Consider the following 23167-nt stretch of genomic DNA (forward strand, 5'->3'; position numbering starts at 1 on the left):
CTGGGATGGTGCCCTGTAGAATGCTGGGAACGGTGAGCGGGCAGGCAGGAGGCCCGCGGGGAGGCAGTGTGGTAGGTGTGCTGCTCACCTGGCCCCGGGAGCAGAGCACAGAGAGAAGGCCGTGGATGGGAGAGGGTGCTGAGGTGTGCGGACGGGGCCTGGTGAGCTGTGAGGGCAGGGAGAGGAGCCTCAGTCTTCTCCTGGGAAAGATGAGGCTCAGGCCCTCCTCGTGGGCTGTGCTGGGGACTCGCTGGAACAAGGCAGGCTCTCAGCAGTGCTCCTGCCCCACCCCGACCCTCAGCTCCCCTTTGCCCACCCTTTTGTTCTCCAAGCCTATGAGCGTATTTTATAATTTTTTGGTACTTTAACAAGGGAAATCTGTCACCTTCTATGTCCCTACTCCTCTTACCACCACACACACACACACACACACACACACTACATGCACCCCTCCCACACCAACACCCCACACACAAACACCCCCCACACTATACACTCCCCCCACACCCACAAACACACCACACACATGAACACATTACACACACACACAAACACAGCACATACTCTACACACCCCCACACACTACACACCAACTACCTCCACACGCCCCACGCATTACACCCCCGACACAAACACTAACCATACTCTACACACACACCCATACTATGTACCATCCCACCTACCCCCCCAACTACACACACTACACACACCCCACACACAAGCACAGCCCACACCACACACACACTAACTGCACACACACACGCACGCCCTGTACCACACAGACACGCAGAGGCCTGGTGCAGGCCAAGGCCGCCTGCTTGAACCATGCTTCCCACTTAGCCTGGTCCTCTTCCTCCCCCGTCCCCAGACCACACACCCTAGAGGCAGCGTGAGGCGTGCACACAGCAGGTGTGTCTGCATGTCAGTCCTCTGTCCAGCTTTTGGGTGGTGCTGCCTGCCTGGCTGTTCTGTGGCCCCACTGGACTGTGCACTCCTAGCAACAGGATGGCTTCGAGGGGCTGGCCACGTGCTGTCTCTTCTGGGAGCTGCCCGGGGCTGGCGGATGGGTGGCGAGGGAGCCTCAAACAGCAGAAAAAGTCAGCATTTCCCCATCCCCCTGGGCATGTGGCACTCAGCCTGGCCAACCCAGGTTTATTTGGTGAGTAGATTTGGCTTTGTTTTTTCCTCAAGCCTCAAGGGCGTGTACCATGCAGAACCAGGCCGGATCGCCTTTATTATTTACTAGAGGCCCAGTGCATGGATTCGTGCATTGGTGTGGTCCCTCGGCCTGGCCTGCGGGGATAGGACTGAAACTGGCTTTCTGACATCCCCCGAGGGGTCCCAGATTGCGAGAGGGCGGTTCTTGGGTGACACATCCCGGAATTGGGCTCCCTCCTCTATGTAGCTGCCAAGTCACCCTGCATTGAGTGTCTGCCTCCTGGTGGCCAGTGCACGTCGCAGCTACCGATCGGACGGTCGAATGGTCAGCCGGTCGCTTAGGCTTTTATATACATAGATTAGTTCCGGAGCTGCCCCTCCGAGCAGGGCTCTGGTGGGCACCAGAGCAGCCTGGGTCAGAGCAGTCTTGCTCACCTGGGTCCTCTTCTCCGAAGGGATGGTGATGAAGGGGCCCAGGAAATGCTGCCCAACCTGTTCAGGCTCAAGTGGGCTGCACTCGGCAGGAGTCCCTACCTGCTGCCTCTGTCTACCCCCCTGAGGGCCGGTCTCACCAGAGGCGGGGATGGGGTGGGGGTGGGGGCAGTCTGCGGTCTGTCGGCTCAGCTCCCTCTGCCTATGGATTGGTCAGCGTGCCCTCTAGTCATAACAGGAGGGATGCTGTGGGCCCTCCGACCCCCATTCCCCCCCCCCCCCCCACACACACCATGTGGAACATTCTGTCTGTGGTTTGGGCCTGGGGTGGAATCTCCACGTGGCTCCTGCAAAGATAGGCTCTAATCTACAAGCTCCGGGGCGTCTGCAGCCCAGGGGGGCTGGCCAGGGCGCTATCATCCTGGAGGCATGAAAACATGGCCACTCCCTCGGGTCGGCTTTAGGGGGTGCGCAGCCTGCACTCTGAAGGCCCCTGTGCTTGGCTTAATGATCCACTGTTGCTGTCTTGAAATCCTTCATAACTTCTGAATAAGGAACCGGGCATTTTCACTGGGCACTGGGTCCCGCCAGTTACATAGCTGGCCCTGCTTACGTTCTGTTGTCTTCCCTTTAGTAGCTTTTGAATTTTGAACTATGGAGACTTATCCTTTCCATTTCATAACGAAACCCCGCAAAGGATCAAAACAGAGGACACATTGATCATTTATTGTACACATTCAGAAACGGCCCACATGTCGGTCGTGGTGCCCGAGCTGCTGTGCACACTCCCATACTCCATCCCCCCGACCCACAGCGCCTCCGACGCCCAGGAGAGCCCAGCGGGGTGCAGAATGCCAGCCCGGGAAAGACACGGACACAGCTGGGCTCCAGGCCACTGGCCCCCGTGCCTGGTCCATGCTACGGCCCAGGACAAGCCAGTTTTCACTTCACAGCTGGGGTGGGGAGAAGGGGCTCCTGACTCCCTCCCTGACCGCCCCCACCCCCTGCCTCTTCAGGGTCAGGGGACACTCAGAAGTCGTAGACTAAGGTTGCCAGCTCTGCTTGCAGCGCAGGAAGGATACCTCTGTGTCGACAGGAGACTTCTGTGGCCATGAGGTCGTCTTGGCCACCCCCTTGGAGTGAGCCCTGTCTACTCTCTGCAGCCAGAAGAAAGACTATGGCCTTAGATTCTGTAGGGACAGAGAACCCATGAGCTCTCGGGGCCCCTCATTCTAGCATTGGTCACTGATGTGGGGTTCTTGCTTGAATCACCGATGTTGCAGTTTTGCCCACTTCTTACTAAGCGTAAGGAACTGGGATTCTCCGGCCCCACGAATCTTGAAGCGCTGACCTACCCAGAGCCTGCTCTTCAAGCGTCCTTGGAGCGACCGTCCCCTTTCCGCTCAGCCTGAACGAGAGAGCACTGCTGCCCTCTGGTGGCCAGTCAGCAGAGGCTCCAGGAACCACCCAGGAGGCGGGGCTCCCTTCGCCGGCCCAGGGACAGCAGCTGTGAGGGCTCAGGTGCATGAATGTCCCTTCACTGTTGCTAGCACCCAGCAAGCTCATCCTCACCTGGGGCCGTGGCCCTTGCTGCTCTCTCTACGGAATGTTCTCCGTCCAAATCTCAGGGGGCAACCCCTTTCTCATTCTCTGGCCCTCACGCCAAATTTTACCTCCTCAGGGAAGTCCTCCTGGACCACTTCTCTGTAAAGTCTCTGTCTATTGCCCCTCTCCCTAAAGGCTCCTTGTCTGTTTCGTGTGTCACTGGATCTCAGTGCATCACAGGTAGCAGAGAGTCAAAACGACTTGTTGGAGGAGTAAATAAATGCATGTCAACAAGAGTAACTGCGATGTAGGCAGAGCTCTGGTCCTCAAAACCACACTCTGAGGTGGGTGGGGCATATGCCACCCCCGTTTGACAGATGAATAGGCTGAGGCTCAGAGAGACTTACGGGAGTTGCCTGAGCACCCAACAAGGGGGAATGAGCCTGTCCCTGGTGGCTTTTCCTGGGCTCCTCAGTCCTATACTCTGGAGGGGACAGAGGGTGTCCGGGACTGGACAGCTGTGCAGTAGGATGAGGCAGGCCCCTATGTAAGGTCCAGGCCGTCACATCCTGGCCCTGGTTACCGAGGGAGGCTGAGTCGCACCCTTGTCCAGAGCTGAGTGGTGGCCTTCTGGGTGGCGCTGGCCTGGGAGTGCACAGGGCTCCCAGACAGCGGCCCATCTGTCTGCAGAGATGAGCCTCTGGAGCAGGAGCGTGTTGGGGGGGGGGGGGGCAGAAAGCTGAGCCAGTGAGGAAATGGTGACGCCTCCAGGCCAGGATTTCACAGTGACATTGAGTCTCATCAGGACTCTCAGGACCCAGCCCTGTGCTCACTTCTCTCAGCTCAGCCCAAGGGAGGGGTCGCCCTCTGATTCTGGACCCAGCACAGACACAAGGGGCTAGGGCCCTGCCACAGCGCCTGGGCCGAGCCTGGGCGGGCGGTGCAGCTGTTGGAGGTCGGGATGACCAGGCCCAGGGCACGCCGAGTCTCTGGTGTCCAGAGAGGGAGGCTGGGAGGTCAGCAGCATCTTCTCTTGGTCTGGTCCTCTGGCGAGAGCTTGATGGAGTCTGTGAGGTAGTTCTCTGTGTTCCGATACTGGGGAGGGAGGAGAGGAGTCAGAGTCCACCTCTGAGAGGCCGCGACCACCACTTGCCCCGTCTCCTGGTGGCCGATGGTGCTGGCTTTCTGTCCCCTCCCTCGGTGCTGCTGGGAAACAGGCCCAGCGCGGAGCTCCTGGTCACCTCGCCCCCTTCCTTCCTCACCTCCTCCAGGGTCTCCCAGGAGCCCAGAGGTTGGGTGGCTGGGTCAGGGACCAGGTGTCCTGACCTCTGAGCAGGTCCCCTAACTCCCCATTCTCTGCAGGGGCAACTGAGGTGGCATCTGATCTCAGCAGAGATGATGACAGCCTATTCCTCGTTTCTGCCGAGACCTCTCCTTGCAAATCCCTACACCCCAACCTTCTCTCACCACGGCCACCTCCCACCCTCCCCACCCTCTGTCAGTTGTGTTCTTCTGTGTCCAGGGAGGCTCTGGACACAGACTCATGGCCTGTCTGCCCACCTCCAACTCTCCTGTCCCAACACGGCCCAGAGAAAGCCCCTCCCCCCCCGCTGGCCACTGCTCACGTGGGACTGGTCCACCTGGTTCAGGAGCGAGGGTGTGTGTGTGGGGGGTCTTCCTAGGACATGGTTCCACATGCAGAGAGGTTCCTTCTCAAAGGCACCCCCTCCCCACTGTGCCGCTGCTCTCAGCCACCGCGTCCCTCCCACAGCGGGCAGGCATGTGTGAGAGGGGGGGATGGGCGCCCTCACCGTGTGCAGCTGTGGCCCTGAGAAGGGCAGAGCCTCCGGTGTGGCAGGTAACACTGTGCCTGGTGGTGTGTCCCCAGTGCCCCTCTCTGAGGGGACAACTTCTAGAACCCTGATTTTTCCTCCTCCATGGCTCCCGGGCTCTGGCTGGGTGTCCAGCTGGCGAATGTCAACTAAACCCTGATGCCCTTGACCCTGGAGCCCAGGAGGTGGTGTCAGGCCCACCTGCTGCACCCTGATGATGGTGACCCCCAAGACACATGAAATGGTCCCCTGATGCCCTGTCACCCCAGACTGAGCAGTAATGTAGCCGGTGGTACATGGCCAGGGATCGGCCCTTCTTCACAGAGTGTGTTTCATGGAGAGCCCCATGTCTCACTCCTCCCAGATAGGGTCCTGGGGCAGCCACCCATAGTTAGCCTGGATGCTGGGCCTTGGGTATCCCTCAACAAATTCTTTTGAGTTATTAGAATTTTATTTGTTATATATATATATATATCTGTTAAATTGCATATATATAATGTAAGGGCAGGGTCAGTGTTGGTGGGGGTGGGGAGGAAGTCTCTCTGGTGGACAGCCTGTCCCCCTGGAGATGAGAGAGGTCCCCACACCTCAGATGAATCTCAGTCTCCCCTCTCCTGGGGAGGATCCAAGCCCGCTCCGCACAGACCTGACCCGGGGTGCCCAGCTGTCCCCTGTGGGAGCCCAGTCCTACTCTGAGGTGCCTGAGGAGGGACACGGCCCGAATGGCTCCTTATCCCCAGCACCGCCCAGGCCTGGGGCTGGGGCTCCAGCTTATGTAGCCCTGGGCATTGCCCAGTCCTCCAACGGGCCCACTGCTGTGTGCAGGGCCCACTCACGTCACTGAGCTAATTGTAGCTAAAACCCTGATGTCTCTGGACCTCAAATTCCAGTTTCAAACTCCAGTTTCACTTTAAAAATCCATGTGAGTTTTACATTCTATGCCCTCGTAGAAACCATGACCTCCTGGTTCATAGGTTGGCGCTCAGCCACTGAGCCACACCAGCCGGGCTCTATCCAACTTTTTGATTGGAAAATGCCAGCAACTCCTGCAGGTTTGATATTCTACTTGGACAAATACTTGGCACCATAGGGCTTCTCCCCCACCAAGGAGGATTGAACTAATCACATCTCAAAACTCTTACTAATTAGAATCTCCAGGGGTGGGGTACAGGATGGCATTTTTTTCTTTTTTTAGAAACCCCACAAATGGCTGATATCAGCCAGATGGAGGGACCACCGACTATCCACTCTAAAGTAGCTCTGTGCCTCTGGCATCCTGCGGCCCCAGAGCTGGAGTCCTCTTGAGCCCATTTGGCAACTCATTAAGTCAATGAGCAATCCTGTCCGCCCACATCCCTACCCGTGTCCAATATGTTCTGTTCTGGAAACTCCCAAGTTCCCCACCCTAAGGGGCCGCCCGGCCAAGTGCTGCCTCCACAGCCACTCACCCTGGACAGAGCTCGGCTGGCCAGCATCTCGAAGGCTTGTACCACGTTGATGTCATTCTTGGCACTGACTTCAAAGTAGGGAATATTCTTCTCTTTACACCAGTCCTGGGCTACCTTCTGTGGCACCTGAATGGACGGAAGACAGGAGCGCTGTTTCTGTAGCATCATCCCCACCATCCCTACCTCCATTCCCATTTATTGGGAACCTTCCAAGTGTCTGTAACTTTACACATGCGATTTCTTAACATAAATGTGAGATGGCTATTGTTAGCTTCATTTTCCAGATGAGGAAACTGAGGACTAGAGAATAAAAGAATTTGCCCATAGCATTGGGGTGAGCAGGATTTGAACACAGGCCTGGCAGAATGTGAGCCCCCTGCACTGTGCGGCCTTCCGAAGGCCTACACGGGGGGCATCTTCCTGTCATTGGCTCCTTCTCCAGTCCCTTCAAGGGGAGATGGACATGACGGACAGGGGCAGGGACGGAGGACTCTCTTCCCGTGAGCTGGCTGACCCAGGAGGCCTGTTGCTGGGCAGAGATTCAGGTCCCCGCTAACCCTATTTTCCAGGGTAGAGTCCTAGGAACAGTTGATAAGCTCCTACTATGGGCCAGGCACTGGGTTAGATATCTTGTCATATTAACTTATTTAATTCTCAATAACCCGGTGAGACAGGTCTTATTGGCTCTACTTTAGAGATACGAACACTGAGCCCTAGCCAGTTTGGCTCAATGGATAGAGTGCCGGCCTGCGGACTGAAGGGTCCTGAGTTCGATTTCGATCAAGGGCACATGCCCAGGTTGCAGGCTCAATCCCCAGTAGGGGGTGTGCAGGAGGCAGCCAATCAATGGTTCTCTCTCATCATTGATGTTTCTATCTCTCTCTCCCTCTCCCTTCCTCTCTGAAATCAATACAAATATATTTTAAAAAAATAGAGATAAGAACACGGAGACTCAGAGAGGTTCAGCGACTTGCCTCAGATCACACAGCCGAGAAAGGCAGGGTTCGGATGAGGCCCCAGCGCAGTGCTCCCATGCCATCCGAGCCGCCCTATGCAGAACTGTGCTGCTTTTCTGTCGCTCCCGCTGGACTGCAGGTGTTTTGAGTTCAGGGTCAAGGCCTTCTCAGCTCTTGGCCTGGTGCCCTGAGCCACGCAGGGCAGTGAATGAGTACATCACGGCCCACGTGCCAATGGCAGAGCCCAGTTAGAGGGTCCGGATTGGGAAATGTCTGGCGCCATTGCAGGTGACTTCCAAAGACATTGGTACCACTGCGTGCCAGGGCTGCTTCTTTCGGGAAGGAGGAAATGGCCGTCTGTTGAACATTTGCTACACCTGGGGCTTTATAACCGTTATTTCATCTTAAGGCAGCCAAGGTGTTTCTCATGGGGAGAGGGCATTGTGCCCGCCCCCAGAGCACAGCCGCAGGGGGAGACCGGAGACTGCCCTCAGCAGGTTGTCTCCCTTGCTCCTGCAGGTTCCTGGAATTTACCTTACTGCGATCAAAGGTACCATTGCTGTCCCTTTCGTCTTCGGTCTTTGCTTTCCTGGCCTCAGGGCCCAGGGCTCATGGCGCGCTTTCACATGCCTCTCCTGTCCCCCCAGCATTGCCCTGGCCGGCCGTGTGAGGCTTGCTACCTCGCACTGGGGGGTGGAGCCTGGGGTCGGCCAAGCAGCCTGCCCTTCGGGGGGCCCAGATGACCCTCTACGTCCCACGCCCAGGCTTGGCCCAGTCGATCCCCCAGGTGCTGCTGAACGTGAGCAGAGCAGGGAGAATCCCCAGGCCCTGGTCTTGGGCTCTGATGGACATGATCCTCCTGCCTTTGGGAAAAGGCCCCAGAATCGGCCACGAGCACGCGTGCTTTGTTCTGAGGAGCATAGTTGCCCACGACCGGGCGAGTCACCAAGAAGCCTCACAGCTCAGGGGAAATCTGGAACTGTATTTGGGGGAAGAATCAGGGCTGGCCAGGCTACCGGCTACTATTGTCCTCACGAGTAACATGCAAATAAATACTCATTAGAAATGAACACGTTATACCTGGATGGCATGTTAGTGACACAAAGGGCTTTGTATCTTTTAAAAAAATGTTTTTATTGATTTTCTTTTTGTTTGTTTGTTTTTTAGAGAGAGAGGACGGGAGAGGGATAGAGAGATAGACACACCGAAGAGAGAGAAGCGTCATCCACTGGCTGCCTCCAGCACACCCCCTACTGGGGATCAAACCCGAAACCCAGACATGTGCCCTGACCCTGGGGATCGAATCAGTGACCTCTTGGCTCATGGGCTGCTGTTCAACCACCAAGCCACACTGGCTGGGCCAGGCTTTGTGTCCTTTAAAGTCCTTGAGGGCAAGGACTGCACTTACCCTTCTGATTGCTCCTTCCTTGTTTATCTCCCCCCCCCCCCCCCGCCCCGCCCCGCCCCCCTGCCCCTGGCCTCCAGCCCCACCAGGTGATGAGTGTTTTCCTGGGCCCATCATTGGGGCTCAGGAGCTGCGGTCGAAACGGAAAGAAGGTGCAATGAAGTCACGTGCCTCTGCCCCTCCAGGGGGAGTCTTTCTCTTTAGTGGCACAAGAGGCAGAAGTCAGGATTGGTGCCCAAGGTCACCCAGGGACAGAGCTAGGAAGACAAGTTCCCAACTCTTAGCTGGCTGATCTCAGCTGCCCCTTCTCTCCTGCTGGACAGAGGTGGGACTATGGCAGGTATTTTATTTCATTCTCTCCACTCTTTCTCTGTTCTGTTTACACGCAGTGATTAAATACACAATTCCAAAATAGCGGTGGGGATTATGTTGCCAATTAACATTCTTTTTCTGTCCCCAGCACCTCTCCATTGAACCTCAGAAAGCTGGCCTGGGAAGAAAGCAACCAGACAGGACTTTTTACTTTCCTCTTCCAAGTCCAGTTGCAGTTTCATGCTTTTTAAAGCCGTTTTGTCTTCTATTTATAAAATAATGGCTATTTATACCTTAGGCTCTGACTGTGGAAATAAACTCGGGGTGTGATACTTGGGAATCAGAGACATATGAAAGTTTTAGAAATGTTACTTCTATTAATCTTGCTTCTGGCTGACAATATACTAATAACATTTTACTTCTCCTGTTCACCCAAGGGTCTGTTTTTATTGACTTTGGAGCAAGAGGAAGAGAAACAGAGAAAGAAAGGGGGGGGGGGAGAGAGAGAGAGAGAGAGAGAGAGAGAGAGAGAGAGAGAGAGAAGAGAAGAGGAGAGAGAGAGAGAGAGAGAGAGAGAAAGAAGAAGAAGAAGAAGAAGAAGAAGAAGAAGAAGAAGAAGAAGGAGAAGAAGAAGAAGAAGAAGAAACATTGATCAGTTGCCTCCCATATGTGTCCCAGTTGGGGACTGAACCCAAAACTGGGTATGTGCCCTGACCAAGAATGGAACCCACGGCCCTTCGAAAGGTGCATGGGATGACATTCAACCAACGGAGCCACACCGGCCAGAGCTCCTATTACAATTTTGATGTTCATCAGAGGCCAAAAGCTTGACAAAATTAGTCCAGTTCATGTAATTTTATTTGTGAGACTTTTCCATCTCATATACATTTTAAATCATCAATTGTATGTGTTAAAATTAGTGTGTCAAATACATCTTAAACTGCTACCCAAAATAGCTAATATTTTCAGAAAACATTATGCCTCAGTGGAAAGTCAGGAAGTGCCTACCTGAACTTAGAGCAAAGACTCCACAAGCTAGCGAAGAAATTCCTTGTAGCATAGATGCTAGCAGAGCTATTCTTTTAAACAACCTACATTTTTTTTCACTCTAGTACCTTCTGTAGAAAGAGTAGGGACTTGAAAAAAAACCTAGGTCAGTAATTTCTTTAAGAACATTCTGCCAACATGTATTTTTTTATTGTGGTAAAATATACATAAAGTTTTCCATTTCAATGATATTTAAGTGTGCAGTTCAAGGACATTGAGTTCATTCACGTTGTTGTGCAGCCGTCACCCCCATCCATCTCTAGAACTTCTCCTTCACCTCACATCTTAGCAATAGAGTTTTAAACATTTATTTTCTTTGTACTGAGTAGGAGACGCTCCCCTGTTTTCCCAGCCTGCGCCATGGTGATAATAAGGAGGATCAGCCTCGCTCCCACCTATTAAGCTTGCCACATGCTTTTTGGGCATCATTTCCTTTAATCCTCAAACAACCCCATGAACTCTGTGTCTGGCCCTCATTTCACAGATGAAGAGGCTGGAACGGGCTAACCACACGACCCAGAGATGGGGTTGGGCTTGCCCGGGGCTTTACTGCTTCTTTCAAGCCCTCATCTTCCTCTCTCGGTAGATCAAAGCTCATGCCCCCGCCCAAGCTTGGACTGGACCCCCTCCACCCTTTCAAGGCATCGCCTGTACTTCCCATCCTGCCAGGACCCCCTCACTCACTGAGCTCTGCAGTCTGGCGAGGCTTCCTCTCCACCTCACGCTGTGGCCTCCACCCCTCACAATAGCTTCCAATGCCTTCCCTTCCGACAGACTTCACCTTCTTTCCTCTTCTTTGCAGGGCCAGACCCGGGACCTCAGAAGATAACACTAAATACCGTCTTCCGCTCTGGCCGCAACCTGCCTCCCTTCAACCCCCTCCCGTGCTCATTCCTTCTGCCCTGCTCCTCCACCTCTGCTGGCCCAGCCCAGGTGCCTCGTTCCTGGCTTTCCCCCCACACAGGGCTCTTGAAGAAAAACACAACACAGACTCCACCTCAACCTCCTGGTGTCCTCCTTCCGATAAGCCCTGTCACCCATCAGTTCTCGTCTTTGTCCCCAATTAGCTTCCTCACCCGTTTCTCTCCAGGTGACTGGTGAAGGGTCACCATTGTTCCTCAGACTCCTACTTGGTTTTCCCTCAAGAAAATGGCGCCTCTTATTTCACGGAGAAAAAAATAAGACTCTCAGTCTTGAACTCCCTCAACTCCCCACCCTACAATCTATAAGTATATGAAGCAGGATGCTCATTAAAATGGACGTTTTGGGGGAGGCACTACAATCTGATAGATGTCTGATATAAGGTGGGCTGGGAAATAGACTGCCCCCTGACCTTGTATGTTTCCAAAGTACATGACCAAGAATCCATGACTCCAAACCCCACACCATGGATAGATACTAAAAGACTGAAAAGGAGGAGTAGAAAGGATTTCTTTGGAGAAAGTTGTGTTGTGTTGTGCACCCCCCAAAAGACAGAGAAAAGGCAAAGCCTCACCTCCGCCCCAAGAAGGGCTTCAAGGAGGCCACTTGGAAAGCTTAACATTCAACCCCTGGAGTTTGGTAGCTACCGGGGATTTGTGTCTGGCATGCATCTGCGGGACCCAAGGCAAAAGGTAACAGGGCAGAGCATCTTTTACGAATTAAGTCTGCCTCTAGTTTCTTCTTATTAGTAGGCAATGGTGACAAGAACTCTACTCAATGCCACTGCAATAAACACCTACACAGCATGGGGTCACTACAGCCATGGAACAGACAAGCCATCCGGTGGTTAGCCAGGTGATCCAGAATATGCTTAAGCTAATTTATTTTTAAAATATTTTTATTGATTTCAGAGAGGGAGAGAGAGGGAGAGAGAAATAGAAACATCAATGATGAGAGAGAATCATTTATTGGCTGCTCCTGCACTCCCCCTACTGGGGATCGAACCCACAACCCGGGCATGTGCCCTGACTGGGAATTGAACTGTTGACCTCCAGATTCATAGGTCGACGCTCAACCACTGAGCCATGCTGGCCAGGCTATGATTAAGCTAATTTAAAAATATATACTACTTTCTCAGAAAATTTGTCGACTCAAGTATTTATAACTGCAGACCCCCTACCTGACCCTGGGTAGACATACTGTTCTTCAGGTTAATTCAAATTCTATCTGCCTGCCTCTGATGCCTTCATTCTTCCACTCCCTGTCTCTAGACAAAATTGTCTTTAATTCTCAGCTCATAGCATGCTCATGTTGTTTTATCAAGCTGGAAGCCACCTACCATAGGAAGCCCCTTCTAGATTTTGGCCTTAGTAAATGCACTTCCATTGTGGTCCCCACATTTCCAAGGTCTATCGCTATCATCGTATTTACCATATTGTATCACAGTTACCTTTTAAAGTGTCTCCACCCACTACTAGACCGCGACATTTTAAAGCGAGGACTGTGTATGATTCAGCTCCGCATGTGTGGGATCTAACACAGCGTCTGGCCCGTCGCCAGTGCTCACACCATGTTGGGTGAGTGAATGAGTCAATAAATGAATGGTACCTGCCGGTCTGCCAGATCGATCTTGTTCCCCAGCGCCACCATGGGGTAGGACTGCTCCGTCGGAATGATTTTGGCCAGAACATCACCTCGCCAGGTATTCAGAGCTTCAAAGGACTCCAGGTCGGTGACATCAAAAGCCAGGATGCAGCCATCGGAGCCTTTGTAGAATGTGGACACCATGGAGCGGAATCGCTCCTGGCCACCTGTGTCCCAGATCTGGAGGAAAAAGCAGCCGTCCCACGGGGCTGTGATGAGTGGCTGGAGGTTTGGCCTAACTGGATCACATCGTGTCAAAGCTTCCGTTTCTGGGTAGGGAGCAGGCGGCTCTGGCACAGGCGCCTGTGGTCTTTTCACACACAGGTATCTCGACCCTGTCACCCTCCTACACTGCAGGATCTTGCCACTCACACTTAGCATCCACGAGCACTTCCATATCTGAGCTCTTGTTTTTCCCTGGGCCGTCAGAATAGATAATGTTATTCTCATCTGATAGATTTGGACCTTGGGAATGATTTGCTAAGGCCACTCGTCAAGTTTTCCAGGGACCTGAGCCTAGAAGTAAGACTCCCCAACTCCTGTATTCGAGCTCATCCTTCTAGATCAGAGATCAGCAAAAAGTTTCTTCTGTAAAGGGTCACAAAGGAAATATCTTAGGCTTTGCAGACCATATGGTCTGTTGCAACTACTCAGCTCGGCTGCTCTAGTGTGAACGCAGCCATAGACCATCAGTAATCAAGTGGGCAGGGCTGTGTGCCAATAAAACTTTATTTGCAAAACCAGGTGGTGGACCAGATTTGGTCCATTAGCTGAAGTTTGCTGGTGTCAGCTCTAAACCATTCTAGCTCCTAGAACACATTGCTGTGAGTGGCTGTCCAGAGAATGTGGGGTGACTTTCAGGTATGAATGCTGAAGAGGGAAAGGGAGGGCCGCTCACCTGTAGCTTCAAAGTTGTGTCATTCAGTATGATAATCTTGGAGAGGATACTGGCCCCTAGTGTGGTCTGATAATCCTCAAAAAAGGTCTTGTGCACATATTGGTGGAGGAGGGAGGTCTTTCCTACACTGAGGAAAAACCCCAGACACATGTGAACACACACGTCCATACCATTCTCAAAATCTCACCAAGCCCCTCTCGCCACCGTCTCTTCCCGAGATTCTGAATTTCTAACATTTGTGGTCCAAGGATCACACTTTGAGTAGTAAGGCACTAGGGAATGGTTTCCAGAAGTAGGAACCAGTCAAAGTGAGCAGAGAGGCTGAAGAGAGCTGGGTGCCCCAAAGCGAAGGTCAGGTCTTTCCTGTAGGTGGCAGGAGGTGGGAAGGCAGATAGATGCTAACTGGCTTGTTTCCACAGAGCTTGGACCAGAAACCAGGTAACCTGATTCCCAGCCTCTTTCTCCTACTGAGCTCCTTTCCTCGGGTGGGATGCCCTCCCTAGTGCCACCTTGAATCAGAAAGGTACCCATGGGAAGTGGAAACACATTCAGGAGGTCTCACTACCCTTGGCTAGGGGCCTGCATCCCAACCTCAGACCCCAAGCGGAGCTTGGCTTCACTCACCCCAGGGCTCCGACGATGATGAGCTTCAAATCCACCTTCTTCCGGGGATTCATGGAGGGGCTTCAGAGCCTGTAGGGAAACAGGAGTCACCCACATGCTGGCCAGAGTGCCCTGTGGCTGTTGTCACTGAGGCTGGCCTCTACTGTCTTCTTCTAGGTGTGCAGGTCACTGCCCTGGGCTGAGGACTTGGGTGAGGTTGACAGGTGGATGACTCAGCAACCCGTACACACCCTCCCCCTCACTTCCTCTGGGGGCTTCCCCAAGGCTGGGCGGAGGGGGTGGGGTGGGAGGGGGGTTCCCCACAGGACAGTTGCATCTCTCACCTTTCAGCTCTACCAACTCTGATCTCAGGGGCAGCCTAGAGTGCCAGGAAGGCGGGAGGCAATTGAACAGAGGCCTCACAGACAGTCAAGCCTGGAGCCAGGGATGGAGGGCAGTATGGGAAGAGGAGATGGGGGCAGGACAAGGAGTCCATTGTCAGGAAGACCCAAGAGGCTTTGGATGAAAGAGTGCCCCTCCCCTAGCCCGAGGTGTTGCTGCAATTGCAGCATCAAAGGCTCTTCTTTGAGGCAGCTGGTGGGGTTGTAATTGGTACATGTTTCTGGAAAGCTACTTGGCAGCCAGTAGTGAGAGTCTTAAACATGTTCCTGCCCTCCACTTACTAGGAATTTGTCTAAAGAAATAACCCGAACGCAGACAAAGACTTTTGTTCAAGAATGTTCTTCGGAGGATTATTCATAAACATCCAACAGTAAAGAAGCGGTTAAGTAAATTATGGCACACAATGAGATAGGGGCAGAAAGAGAATATTGGAGACCAGCTATAATTGTAAGAAATATTAATCAGGCTCTGTTAACTGTGATTGTTTTGTTTTATTTAAAGAAGTCACGTTCTAACCTGGCTGGGAGTTGCACAGGGGACCCGGGAGCTCACCTGGAAATGCAACCCATCCTCTCCATCTGGGAGCTGCCTATTATCATGGAAAGATGAACAACCTTGTTGCAGAAACCAGAGCCGCCAGCTCTTTGAAGACCCCCAGCCTTTGCATACCCACAGGCCTTTGCATACCCCCAGCCTGCATTACCTGTAAACTGCCCATTTGACATATCCTTTTGCCTACTTCCCCATGTAATCTTCATCCTTCTACCCAATATAAGCAGCTGCCTTATGGCGGGAGGCGGGGGGGTACAGAGCAGATTTTTGTGGATGACCTGCTGCTCTCCCATACTGCTGGCAGTATTGGAATAAATGCTCATATATGATTCAACCCTGTCTCTGCTGAATTGGCTCGAGTAGTGACAGGTAGCCTAGACCCACGATTGTCTGGGTATTAAAATGACGTTTTTGAGCATCTATAGTAATAAAAGCATAATATGCTAATTAGACTTGACGACCTTCCAGATGAAGCTGGGGCTGCGAGGGAAGCCGGGTCCTGGGTGCCAGAGGGAAGCTGGTACCAGCAGCCACGGGAAGGAAGGCCTACTCTTGCACGAATTTCGTGCATCGGGCCTCTAGTATTATAATAATGTGGGAAAGTAGTGCCTTAAGACATAAATGAAAAACAGAAGACATTAAACTGTACATGCAATACCACCCCAAATATTAAAATGAGTTCCTACTTGCATAGCAAAAGTTCTGGAAAAAATATGTAAAAAACTTAAGTATTTAATTCTGACTGGTGGGAGATCATATGATTTTAATTTTGTTCTGTATGCTTTTTGGTATGCTCCAATTTCTTTACAATAAACATGTCAATCATGTATCGCTCCTATAAGAGAAAAGTACTTATGTGTGCATTTGTGTGTGTTATATATATATATATAAAGTTATATATATGTTTATTCACTTTCTTTTATTTAACAAGATAAAGCAAAACTGTTGCAGGGGATTATGCTTAACTGGCTTGTTGGCATAATCACTATTCCCAACTCCTGGGTCTTCCGTCCTTGGATGCGCTAGCATAGGAGTAAACATTAATCTGACTGCCTGGCTGAGTGTCAAAAGTTGGCTAGCTTGAGTTTCCCGTGGCACCTGGAAAAAGCTCTAGATTGGATGTCCTACGGCATTGGGTGTTCTAGTTCTCACTGTGCCACTGTGTGACCTTGGACCAGTTACTTCCCCTCTCTGACTCTTGGCTTTCCAACTAGAGAATGAGCCACTTGGGCCCCAGAGACTCAAGGTCCCTTCTGTTAGGTCTGATGAAATAATTGAATCAATACCCCCTTCCCCGGGGGTATTGACCTTTAGACCACTTCACAACCGACATTCCCTTTTGCTTAGATCACATTCCACTTGCTAAGACCATTATCTTCCCCCTCCAGACCCACCCAGAAAATTCTCTGCCCAGAAAAAGCCCGCCTAGAGTCCTTTAAAACCTCTGACTTCCCATCCCTGGGTGCTGACACCATTTTGGGGCTCGGCCCATCTGGTTTTCCAAATGATCCAATAAATTCATAATTCTTTACCCTCTTCGGCCTTGTGTGTACCTTTTTCTCCAATCCTAACACCTCTGGTTGAAAAATGCTTTATCTACTGGAGTTATAATTCACTAGGCCACAAGAGCCTTGCTGGGCATTCCTAGTTAGTGCAGTTAAAATAGAAAACTCTTAGAGGCCTAGGATTATTAGTGTCCCTCCATGCACCATGCCATAGGCCCAAAGATAAGTTGGGGCTTTGCTCAGAGCTGTTTGTCCCAGGAGCCAGAGTTGGTGGCACTGGACTTTCTACCCAGGAGAGCTGTGTTGGCATGGTGGCCAATAGGTCTTCTTGGTGGTTCATGCATTCATTCAATAAGTGCATACAAACCTACTGTGGGCACAGCCCTGCGCTGGACACTGGAGGAGCACAAAGATGAAGTAAACATGACTCCCCAACCTCCCACCAGTGAGTCATCAGGGGAGAAAGGACAGAGCAGTTACACCAGGAAGTGTCAAGTGCCCCCACAGAGGCACAGACAAAGTGCGGTGGGAATTCGGTGAGGAGAGAAGCTGCCATGAACTGGCCCTGAGGAAATAAAACATGTGGTTGGAGGCTGATATTTCAGGGGGAGGGAATGACCTGGGAGCAGCCGAGTGGAGAAGGTGGATGATCTGCTTCAGGGAAGGATGAGGGAAAGGTATATAGAGAGGAAAGCCTGGAGGGATTCAGACCAAGGATCCTGTCTTCATCCACCCATCCATCCACCCATCCATCCATCCATCCATCCATCCATCCATCCATCCATCCATCCATTCATTTCCTATGCTCCAAATATGGGAGGAAGAGAATTCAAGGTATTCACTGGGGCTGGCATTTAGTAATGGGTGTCACTGCCCACAAAGAAACCAGCCAAGGGAGAAGTGGCTCAGAAGCTCCTGACAGCCAGGCCTCTGAGCAGCAGTTACCACTCTGGAAGGAAGTGGGAGTGATTGTGAGCTCTGTCCTAATGGCTTTGGTGCACCGTGCTAATAGCTTCAAAGCCAATACTGTGCCTCAGAAAGGGAGTCAGAATGAAAGGAAGGCAGAGGGAAGTGGAAAAGAAATCTGCAGGATGCTCTGCATCCTCTGTGCAGCGTAAGGAGTCCTCCCATAGCCCTACGAGATGCTTACAACTGAGGCTCAGAAAAGCCACACACCCTGTCACTTGGTGCCCCTGTCAGAGGCTGGAGGGCCGGGTGATGTGGGCTTGACCCTGTGCAGCAGAGCTGTGTGCATATGAAGGGAAAACTATGTGGTATGTACAACAGAGGTTCAAAATCCAGTACGTGCAAAGCAGTCTACAGATAGTCAAAGACAAGATGCAACATAAAAGTGGGCAAAGAATATAAACTAACCCAGTAGAAATCTTATGAATGATTAGTAGTAAGCTTTGAAAAGATGACTCAGCCTTACTAATTTTTAAGGACATGCAAATTTTTAAAATATCACTTTATTTCCCCACCAGAGTGGCAAAAAGTAAAAAGATTAATGATACTATTTAGTGTTGGCAAGTGTGTGGTGGTAACACTCTTGTATATTGTTGATAGAGTATGAATTGTCACAGTCTTTCTTGGAGGGCAATTTGACAAGATCAGAACTTAATATGTGCATATTTAGGTTCTAATTCTAGGAATCTATCCTACGGAAATACGCATATACTCAAACACACATTTGTACAAAGATGATTGCTGAAAAGCATTGTTGTAACCTAAATGTCCATCAATAAGACACTTTCTATATAAATTATAATCCATTCATACTCTGCGTGAGAGTAAAGTAATGAAAGATGTGATGACAATTTAAGTAAAAATAGAACATTTTGGCTTGGCCAGTGTGACTCAGTGGTTGAGCATTGACCTGTGAACCAGGAGGTCACAGTTCGATTCCGTGATCAGGGCACAGACCCAGGTTGCAGGCTCAATCCCCAGTTGAGTGTGTGCAGGAGGCAGCCAACCAATAATTCTCTCTCATCATTGATGTTTCTATCTCTCCCTCCCTTCCTCTCTGAAATATATATATATATATATATATATATATATATATATATATATATATATATATAATATATATATATATTTATTTAAAGAACATTTTGTATAGTAAAATCCCAATTGTATAAAAACAAAAAACTACCTTATATATGACTATGTTTAATATTATATTTATGCTTGTCTTGTATATACACAGAAAGCTATGAATAGACACATTAAATGATTACTAGGAGGTAGGGAAAGATAGATTAGAAGCTAGAGCTATGTTATATTTTATTTATACTAGTGACCCAGTGCACAGATTTGTGTCCATTGAAAGGAAATTAATTAGAAAGTGGCCGGTGGAGCAGGACTGGGTGAGATGGGCCAGACACAGCCTGGAGCCAACCTCCTGGGGTCCCTTCCTGGCCGGTGACACCTGGGGTGGTGCCGGGGCTTGGAGGGCATCTGTGGAATGAGCAGGGTCCCTCTGGCAGGTGGGGTCCCTCAGCCTGGCCTGCAGGGATCGGGCCAAAACTGGCTCTCCAACATCCCCCAAGGGGTCCTGGAGTGTGAGAGGGCACTCTGCAAAGTTGCTGTCGTACAGGGTGTAGAACACAAACGCAAGTGTGCAGTAAACCAAATTCGGGCCAACATTGCCCCAGCAACAACATAACCCGTGGCCAAAGGTGGAATCGTGTGGCTCTGAGAGGAATCAGGCTCCCTCCTCTCTGGTTTTGGGGTGCATCACCCAAGAACCACCACTGCCAAGTCACTGCAGCTCAGCAGCTCCTGCATTGAGCATCTGCCCCCTGGTCTTCAGTGCACATCATACCTACCGGCCAGTCGGCCAGTTGGCCGGTTGACAGGTCGCTTAGCATTTTATATATATAGATGTCTTATATTAAAATTTGTTACATAATCCTAAATTGTTGTAATTTAAAAATGTCAAATAAAGACATTTCTTTAAATAGAGCACAGGGGTGGAGGGAAGTCCAAAGTCATGTAAATGTGACTTCCTGGCAGGACAAATCATTTTGTGCCTGGGCAGGAGAGAGAGGCTGCCTAGGCTCATGGAGTGATCATGAGTTCTGCAACTAAGAGTGCTCATCCCACTGCTATATATACCTTGGGTTACTTAATCTTGGTGAGTCTGTTTCCTCGTGGGTAAAACGGACGTCACTCATGCCTGTGCTTATTCTGCAGGGTGGCATGTGTCATGTTCTCATAGCAGATCTGGTTCCCCAAATTGGGGAAGACTCAGATAAATGGTTCACAACTGGAGAGGGGCGGTGAGGAGGAGGCAGATTTGCTGTGCCTGCCACTTTCTATGGTGTAAATATTCCTACCATGGCTTGTTTCAAACTCCCAGTGGAGCCTGCTCTGGTACACAATCAGAAGGGCATCTAATCCGATCTCCCATCCAGTGTTTGAGACATCTCTCCGCATTCATGGAAAGATGGGCCAGACCTGCCTCCACAGAGCTTCTTCCCCCAATGAGGGTGCTTTTTTCCTGGGGGCACATAAGATGCTTCCTCCCATGCCAGCCCTTCTGAGGTATAAAGTCTTCTCTTTGAGTTTTACTTGAATATTTTCTTCTCCAGATCCTTGTAACTCACCTCAGCCTTGACTCTGAGCTCCCCTCACCCCACCCCCATCCAAATCCCCTTCCCCTAATGTGCCCTTAAAGTGTGCAGCACTGCAGACCCCCCGCCCCCACCCCCTTCAGCGATTTGCTGAGACTGCTATTTAAATAGCCTGGCCCTTGGGCCCAGGATAACTGGCAGTAACAAGAGGGTGACCAGGACTGTGTCAGTGGCAAGGAAGGGCAGCTTGGGGGTAGACACTGGCTGGGCTCACCAAGAAGGCATGCACAGATTCCAAATGGTGACTTCCCATGCTCTCTGTGCTCTCCCTGTCTGGAGTTTGGCAAAAGGTGTCCTTGTAAGCCTCCTCCTACCCATTCAGATCACTCAGTTGTTTCAAAGCCGGGCATCCTCCTACAGGCCAGACTGAGTCAGCACCCTCATTGTTAAATGACAGGGAGAAGCAGGGTTGGAATGCAGGGCACTGCCTTCAGTCAGCCCAGGTCCACACACAGCAGAATCTCAGGCTGCTGCTCTCCCCTGCAATTGACTAACTCGACTCCCCACTCCCACCCCTGCTAGCCTGGCAGCACTTCTCAGCCCGGAGCCCTGCCCCTGCCCATCTGCCAACAGTGAGTGAGTGTAGCTCAGTCCCTGGGGAGTAAGGAAGACGGAGTTGATCTCTCTCACACACACACACACACACACACACACACACACACACCACTTAAAAATAAAAACCCTTGGTCTTGGGGTCAGTCGTCCAAGAACTCTTGGGCCTGCTGTGCTCGCACATCCCCACTGCCCTTCTCTTCTTATCCCACTGGCGCCAACCAGGACTCACTCTTCTGCCCTGTTTGTGCTGAGTGAGGTGCCATGTCTGCTGACAGGGAGGGGGGTTGAGGGAGACCAGTGAGCAGGGGGATATGAGAATTCTGAAACAGGCAAGTCTCTCCACTCCCCTGGACTCTCTTTCACCCGTTTCAGTGCCTCCCCTCCCCGCTCCCATGCCTTGGAAAATGCCAAATGTATTCACTTTAAAATGTGATGGGATTTACAATCGTGGGAGTAAAGTTTGTCTTTGAGAAGAGGCTATCCAGGGAGCACAGGCTTCTTGCCTCTCAGGAAGCCTCACAACTCTGCCTTCTCCACCTAAATCCTAGCAGGTCTAGACCTGCTCCCTCCAGGAAGTGCACCAACAGTTCTGGTTTCAGGAGGCCCAGCACTCCTGCTATGTAAGTTCTTTGGAAGCATGAGTCCCACCTCCCGAAGTGGACTGGCCATGCCCAGAGAGCAGGACAGTGCCTCACACCTCTCTGAATCCCTCCAAAGAGGCTGAACCATGCTGGGAATATTGAGTTTTCAATAAATAATCATCCATCCATTGATCCATCTATCCATCCAATTCATTTATCTATCATCTCCATCTACCCATTCATCTGTCCATCCATCCATTCATTCATCCATCTATCTCCATTCATCCACCCACTCATCATCCTTCTATCTGTCCATCTGTCCAGAACACATGTACGATATGCCTACTATGCATCAGCACTATGTAAGGTTGGGGATATGGACAGATCCTGTCTCCATGGGACTTGTGTGGTGGGGGATTGCTAGGTAAGACCAAATAGATTATTTTTATTAATTCAGAATGCCTAGCAATTATAGGGCACTCTGCAATTTACAAAATGCCATCATAGCCTAGTGGATTCCTGAGGCAAGCTGAGACTAGAACCCCGGTCTATCTGACTCTGTTCATTGGCTCGCCCAGCATTGCAGAGCTGTGCTAAGAGCAATACTAATGATTTAGAACAAGGAGAGCACTTTCTTGATTTTTTTTTTTTTTTTTTTTTTTTTTTTTTTTTTTTACAGAGAGGAAGGGAGAGGGATAGAGAGTTAGAAACATCGATGAGAGAGAAACATTGATCAGCTGCCTCCTGCACACTCCCCACTGGGGATGTGCCCGCAACCAAGGCACATGTCCTTGACCGGAATCGAACCCAGGACCCTTGAGTCTGCAGGCCGACGCTCTATCCACTGAGCCAAACCGGTTAGGGCAGGAGAGCACTTTCTTACTCCAGGATTTCCCCCTTCCTGATGAAACCCTTCGGATGAGATGGCTCCATCCCAGAAGATACCCTGTTGATGTGTCAAGGGGACTCCTGGTGCTAGCAGGACTCAGCCCTCTCGAAAGACTCCAGTTTCTGGCTGTTCTTCCTCTGATTGTGCCAGCAGCTGCATCTGCCCATGCAGAGCCCCAAGCTGGGCCCCAGTTCCCTGGGCTGGGCAGAGTCTCTTCTGCCTGGCTCATTGCCATACCCTGGGAGTTTCTCCTGCGTGAGGGTCATTGGGTTGGATCTCAGCCCTCAGCTGCCAGATTCTAAGACTCATCCTGGTATTCCCTGTCTCCACTCCTTCCCCCCCAAACACAAATACCTCCGGGGGTTGCTGGGACAGACAAGAGAAGCAAAAATAAACCTTCCAAGGTACTTACAGCTGTGGCTGCTTAGCATCCAGCCTCTGAGGACAGGCGGGCGTTCTCGCTGAATCTGAAGGATCTCCACTTAGATCAACAGTCTCAGCTAGGTCAGAGGAAAAAGGCTTTGGGAGCAAAAAAGAGTTTGTTGAGATCAAGCCAGTTCCTTCTGAGTTTTCCTCCTCTCCCGCTCATGCACAGACTTGGGAAAGTTGCAAAAGAGGCTGGGCCGGGTGACCTCAGCTGTGTGGGTGGAGGGGGTGGAGTGGAATAGAAAAGCTAGGCTTCGGTGCTGCCTGGATTTGGGCCCTGTGAGAATTCAGTTTTTAGGGACTCTGTCCCTGGGGGTGGGGGGGGGGTGGGGGTGGGTGGGGGTGGGGGGGATGAGAAATGGAAGGCTTGAGGGTGAAAGTTTGTGGGTGGCAGGACCTGGAAGGTAACATGCCTTTGTGG

General features: G+C 51.3%; 1 protein-coding gene across 2 annotated transcripts; it reads right to left on the bottom strand.

Moving 5' to 3' along the window:
- Window positions 1-2301: 2301 nt before the first annotated feature.
- On the bottom strand, window positions 2302-22935 carry RAB7B (RAB7B, member RAS oncogene family). 2 transcript variants are annotated; one of them, XM_036344063.1, is made up of 6 exons: window positions 22733-22935; window positions 14223-14291; window positions 13599-13725; window positions 12665-12880; window positions 6416-6541; window positions 2302-4230 (listed from the first exon to the last, which is right to left on the bottom strand). In XM_036344063.1, exons 2-6 carry the CDS (start codon window positions 14273-14275, stop codon window positions 4153-4155), a joined length of 600 nt encoding a protein of 199 aa, XP_036199956.1. In that variant the 5' UTR covers window positions 14276-14291; window positions 22733-22935; the 3' UTR covers window positions 2302-4152. The 2 variants fall into 2 exon arrangements, with proteins under 2 accessions (XP_036199956.1, XP_036199957.1); XM_036344064.1 differs by lacking the exons at window positions 2302-4230; window positions 6416-6541 and adding an exon at window positions 9757-11932.
- Window positions 22936-23167: the final 232 nt, after the last annotated feature.

Source organism: Myotis myotis, unplaced genomic scaffold (assembly GCF_014108235.1).
Source record: "Myotis myotis isolate mMyoMyo1 unplaced genomic scaffold, mMyoMyo1.p scaffold_m19_p_18, whole genome shotgun sequence".
In the NCBI taxonomy this organism is placed as follows: domain Eukaryota; kingdom Metazoa; phylum Chordata; class Mammalia; order Chiroptera; family Vespertilionidae; genus Myotis; species Myotis myotis.